The sequence below is a fragment of the Hyperolius riggenbachi genome, chromosome 11 (genome assembly GCF_040937935.1).
Source record: "Hyperolius riggenbachi isolate aHypRig1 chromosome 11, aHypRig1.pri, whole genome shotgun sequence".
In the NCBI taxonomy this organism is placed as follows: domain Eukaryota; kingdom Metazoa; phylum Chordata; class Amphibia; order Anura; family Hyperoliidae; genus Hyperolius; species Hyperolius riggenbachi.
Genome location: NC_090656.1, coordinates 51,712,849 through 51,718,848, shown reverse-complemented (window position 1 = coordinate 51,718,848; position 6,000 = coordinate 51,712,849). Strand labels below are relative to the sequence as shown.

Here is a 6,000-nt window from a genome sequence, read left to right as displayed (position 1 = left end):
CAGAAATCTTTCTTGCTTGTTCTTTTTTGAAGTTGCCCTTAAGAATAAGTACTTTGAGATCTTGCATGCTGTGTCCTGGTTCACAGAAGTGTTGGCCCACTGGTGTGTCCATCTTACAGTTTTTGTCCTGTTTCTCCTATATAGATTCCTTTTGAGGGGCATTTCATGCAGCGTATCATGTATACAACATTGGATGACTCACAGGAAAATTGGTCTAATATTTGATATTTCTGTGAGTTTGGTATTTGTATTTGGCTTGTGCATAAGATATAAGGGCAGGTCTCACACCTTGTGTTATTACAGGGTAATGTGCCTGGAGTTTCTGGTGTAGATAATGCACTTCTGATAATCATTTTTTAAATCTTTTAAATCTTTGTTTTTTTCTACCTACATAATTTGTTTGGCTAACACAGTACAGAAACATTTTTACTACTAATAAAAACAGTGCAATCCCCACCAGCGATAGCTGGAAGCTAAATTGCGTCTTACCCTCACTGTACTGCGCCTCGGAGGGGGAATCGTAATTCACGCCGCCGGGATATTTGCCCCAGCAGGGAGAGACTGTGCACAAATTTCTCTGCGCCCTTTTTACATGCACGGCAGCCATTATGCCCTTCTATGGTAAGGTCTGCTAACATGTCAGTATCACATATAAAAGTACATAAAATATCAGGACTTTTATCAAATGAGCGTAATACATCAGCGCTTGTTCCATGGACAGCTTTCCTATATCTAAATGTGGACTTCATCACCATTGCAGTTGAGCTGTGGCACACATGTGGGGTTTTCTCTCTCCTTGAACTAGCTTATCTTTTCTGGTCAACATCTTATCACCTCTGACTCTACTGCTATATAAACTCAAACTAACACCAAGGCAGCCGTCCATTTGCAGCAATGGCTTTCCTGTGGCTTGTCTCTTGTCTGGCTCTCATTAGTGCAGCTTATGGTAAGTTATAATTTGCAATATTACATACTGTTTGGCAAGCTAACATCAAAATTAATAGAAGCCTTAACAAATAAAATTATATATGAGCTGAGAAGGTTATGATGAAGGCGCTAATGGAGCTATTGAAATGTTATGTCCAAAAATGTGATGTTTTTAAATATGCCTTTTAGCCTGTAGGCTCATAAGGTTTTCTCTGTCCAGCTGATCAAGAGCAGCATGTGGCTCTCTATGTCTTCTAAGGTTGCTTTTAGGAACTTTTTAGCACTCGCCGTCCTGTACATTTCTTTTATTATACAGCTTTCCAAGTATGGATCCTGTCTGCATTAACACAATTAACTATTTCTGCTAGTTTTGAATAGAGAGGGGTTTATGACTTTTGTCAGGTTGGTCATGCTGTTTATGTCCTCACTTGATAGGTTGTCTTTTACTTCCTGTCCTAAGGACCTCTATGGCTTTGTTATAAACCTAGGTGGTCCCAGGAACCAGACATGAGTAGCAAACTATATGGCTATAGGTGTTAATGTAAACCGGAAATAAGAAAACTAATTTCAGGTTTGATACTAAGAGGGAAGGCTCTGGCCCGCCATACCAGCTCTGCTTGGTCAAACAGTTCTTTAGAACGAGTAGTACTAGGAGTATCGAGGACGAGTGCATCACTACTCAGAAGAGCTATTTGACTGCGCAGCTTTACCATTTAACAACTTTGGAATGACGGGCCAAACAGTGGAATGGAAAGGCTCTATACCATCCAGAGCCTCCCCTCTACTCAGGTAATTATATCAAACAAGACGTGAATTTTCTCACTTCAGGTTTGCTTCAAAGTTTATAATAGTTCTAGTTAAGGTTTGAGAGAACAGCAGAAATTATAGTAGTAATTTATTATCCTAATAATGTCCCATGACATTAAATACAGGTATACAAGATATCTCTTCAACATTTAGTGTTGCTGTAGAACAGCTATTCTCAACCGGGGGGCCGAGAGCCCTTCAGGGGTTCTGTCCGTGTCATTTTGTGACATTTACATGGGACAAAATAGTCCCACTTTCCCTAATGCACAGGCAGGCCAATACAATCCCAACGCCGGATTTCTCAACGCCACTTGCAAAGTTCTGGCTTGGAGCATTAGTGTGATTATGGTGGCTTTATTTTTTAGTTCCCCTAGAGATCAGCAGGGAGCATTGGAGTGGAGGGGCGGCAGCCTAGCTGGACAGGCAAGCTGTTTGTGGGGGCACGAGGAGAAGTGCCTACGGGGGCAGAGTTATAAAGAGGAGCAGCATTTTGGGAGGCACAATTACACCAGCAGTGTTTATTGCCAGAGCAATACGGGGGAGCAATGTTTACAGTGTGTTATGATCGCTTCTGCAGCGTTTACTGCTGACTGCACTGGTATTGCAAACCAAGCAGTTCTAATGTCATTACATGCATTTGCTTGCATAGTTTGGTTTGCACTTAAACTAGTTGCTGATTCCATCTGCAGTCGCTCTGAAGTTTATGACAGTTTAATATGCTTTTGTGTAAACAAACATTGTCTGCTGCAGTGGAGGGGCGGTCCCTTTCCTGCAGGCTGCATATCATTGTCTGCCTTTTCCTGCTATCAGCCTGTAATTAATTATAGGGTTGCCAGGTGTCCGGTTTTACACCGGACAGTCCGGTTTTTGGCCCCTGTGTCCGGTGTAAAAAAACATGCTAAACCGGACAATTAAGTTGTCCGGTTTTAGCGCCCCCCGCAGCGCAGGAGGAGAACAGCGCAGCAGAGAGAGAGCTGGGAGCAGCGGTGGAGAAGGGGGGCAATCTCCCCCCCCTTCCCTCACCTTAGGGTGCTCTCTCTCCCCCGCTGTCTCCTCCAATATGATGAAGTGCAAGCTGGCGGGTGGCTGCGGGCGGAACTTACCTCTGTGTCGCTCCAGCGCCGGAAGTTCGGGTCCCGCAGCCGCTGAGAGAGATTTGACTCAAAAAAGATCCGGATCAAAGATCCGAATCATTCATGAGCCGGACAACACTATCAGTCTGAATAGTGTTGTCCGGCTCATGAATGTTTCGGATCTTTGATCCGGATCTTTTTTGAGTCAAATCTCTCTCAGCGGCTGCGGGACCCGAACTTCCGGCGCCTGCGACAGAGGTAAGTTCCGCCCGCCACCCGCCAGCCTGCTGCACATGATGGAGGAGACAGCAGGGGAGAGAGACAGCACCCTAAGGTGAGGGAAGGCAAGGGGGGGGAGATTGCCCCCCTTCTCCACCGCTGCTCCCAGCTCTCTCTCTGCACTGTTCTCCTCCTGCGGGGGGCGGGGGGCACCTGGCTACCTATTCTGGGCACATATAGCCCCTGGCTACCTATTCCGGGCACATATACCCCCTGGCTACCTATTCTGGGCACAAATAGCCCCTGGCTACCTATTCTCTGGGCACATATAGCCCCTGGCTACCTATTCTGGGCACATATAGCCCCTGGCTACCTATTCTCTTGGCACATATAGCCCCTGGCTACCTATTCTGGGCACATATAGCCCCTGGCTACCTATTCTGGGCACATATAGCTCCTGGCTACTTATTCCGGGCACATATAGCCCCTGGCTACCTATTCCGGGCACATATACCCCCTGGCTACCTATTCCGGGCACATATAGCCCCTGGCTACCTATTCTGGGCACATATAGCCCCTGGCTACCTATTCTGGGCACATATAGCCCCTGGCTACCTATTCTGGGCACATATAGCCCCTGGCTACCTATTCTGGGCACATATAGCTCCTGGCTACCTATTCTGGGCACATATACCCCCTGGCTACCTATTCTGGGCACATATACCCCCTGGCTACATATACTGGGACATTTACACCCCTGCCTACATATACTGGGACATATATACCCCCTGGCTACATATACTGGGCACAATTATCCCTGGCTACATATACTGGGAACACTGGCTGTTTGTCATTATGTGCATTTAGTGGTGAAAAGCTGTCTCTTTTGTGCATTTACTGGTGAAAAGCTGTCTCTTATTATGTGCATTTACTGGTGAAAAGCTGTGTCTTATTATGTGCATTTACTGGTGAAAAGCTGTCTCTTGTGCATTTACTGGGGAAAAGCTGTCTCTTATTATGTGCATTTACTGGCGAAAAGGTGTCTCTTATGTGCATTTACTGGTGAAAAGCTGTCTCTTATGTGCAGTTACTGGTGAAAAACTGTCTCTTATGTGCACTGGACCAGTACTACTGGTGAGGACAGTTAGTGACATGGCTATGTACTCTGTAATGTGCTGCAGAAGATGTCAGTGCGATATAAATACTATAAATTTTTTTTTTTTAAAAAGCCCATTGCTTAGCCCCACTCTACATAAAAGTGCGCTTCTGACTCCGCCCCTAACTCCACCCCTAACTCCACCCCCTGTCCGGTTTTCTCCATCAGCCGACCTGGCAACCCTAATTAATTACCATTCACTTGTGTGGGAATCTGCAGGTCTGCTCCCATTGGATGACCTCAGTATAAAGAACTGCTTCCTGCAATGCCTCATGGGCTATCATAGTTTCAGACTCTATCTGTTACTCTGCTCGTGCCCCACCTCGTTCCTGGTCCGTGTGGACTGCGCTGACTCCTGCGAAGGGGTCAGCGAGTCCTCCTAGTTCTGCTCTTGTTCTAGAAGTTGCTACTTGCTTGTCTTGTGTCATATATTGGTTCATCGCCAATATATACGCATACTTGCGCATTTTGTTATTTTCCTTGTATTCGTGTTACGTTAATATATTAGTGTCGCTGATATATACGTACACGAACTGTTTATTTCCTGTGTTCAGTTAGTCAGTTTTCCAGCACGTTTTGGTAGTTTGCGCGTATCGTGAACACCCGTGCTGAGCTAGTTATCCTGTTCCTGGTCCTGTTTGTGGATTGCGTTCATCTCTGCGAAGAGATAACGAATCCTTCTGAATCCTGTTCCTGGTCCTGTTTGTGGATTGCGTTCATCTCTGCGAAGAGATAGCGAATCCTTCTGAGTCCTGTTCCCTGTATTACTTCAGTCTTAGTCAGAGTTCCTGCTTATGTCATATATCGGTTCATTGCCAATATATACATATGTTAGTCAGACGTTACGAATAGTTTCATTGATAGCTGTAATTGTAATACGCTAGGAAAACATACTTATTGTATATTTATCTGTGTTACGTTCATCTATCTCGATCCTGCTATTTCCTGTCTCTCCTGTCCTGTCTTTGTGAGGCTCGCCATCGCCGCAACGCATTGGCTGCCTCATTCCAGTCTGTCTGGTTTGGACGCTTGCTGTCGCCAAGTAATCGCTAGCTAGCAAGCGTTCATTCTGTCTACCTGTCCTGATCTCCTCATTCCTGGTTTATGCGCTCAGCGCTACTTTGCGCTGAGACGTTATTACGAAAGTGTTTGTGGCTGTTCAGATCTGCACCGGCTCTGTGCACCACAATCTCCTATTGGAGTCAGTCCTCTCCTCCACTAAACTGGGGATATCCTGATCCCTTGTGCTGGTGTGTGTACCTCCTTCACGTCAGCTTATGTGTTGTATGCTGACTGTGGAGATTACACCCCCAAGCTTAACATTATGATAGCCCCATTACCAATCCCCATTGTGGGGGGGGGGGGGGTTCCCAGCAAAAATGACACTGTTTGTTATGGTTCCTGTTCCTTTAAGAAATTTGAGAAGCTCAATTCTGAAACAGAAAATGAGTTTTTTTCTGAATGTACCAGGTTCCTGGCTAATCCCGAGCTCCAGGCTACTCCTGTTTCAACGTGGGCCTCCCAGCTAGTTTATGTTTTATTTAAGGGAAGATTGTTTCAGTGGGCCTACGATGTCTTAGATCATACCAATTTAAAAGAAAGACCACTGGAATTTCTAGCGTTTGTGATCCATAACTGGCTGCGCAAAACCGATTTGCCTAGCCCTTTTGATAAGCTCCTGGCAGCTTGTCAATCAGCTGCTCCTTCTACTGCCTACAAAAATAATCAGCAAGCAGATAATTGTTCTGATAACTTTTCTTCTGCTAAGGCAGCAGGGTCTAAAGCCAAACGTAAACGCTCCAAAAGAAAGGCGTTACA

The 6,000-nt window shown here is 45.5% G+C and overlaps 1 protein-coding gene across 1 annotated transcript in view; it reads left to right on the top strand.

The window, feature by feature from the left end:
- The first annotated feature begins 889 nt into the window (after nt 1-889).
- LOC137539154 (chymotrypsinogen B-like) overlaps nt 890-6,000 on the top strand; it is a 39,494-nt gene continuing 34,383 nt past the window's right edge. Inside the window, exon 1 of the mRNA XM_068261651.1 lies at nt 890-946. Within this exon, the coding sequence (XP_068117752.1) occupies nt 895-946 (52 nt within the window). The 5' untranslated portion in view covers nt 890-894. The remainder of the gene's footprint in view (nt 947-6,000) is intronic.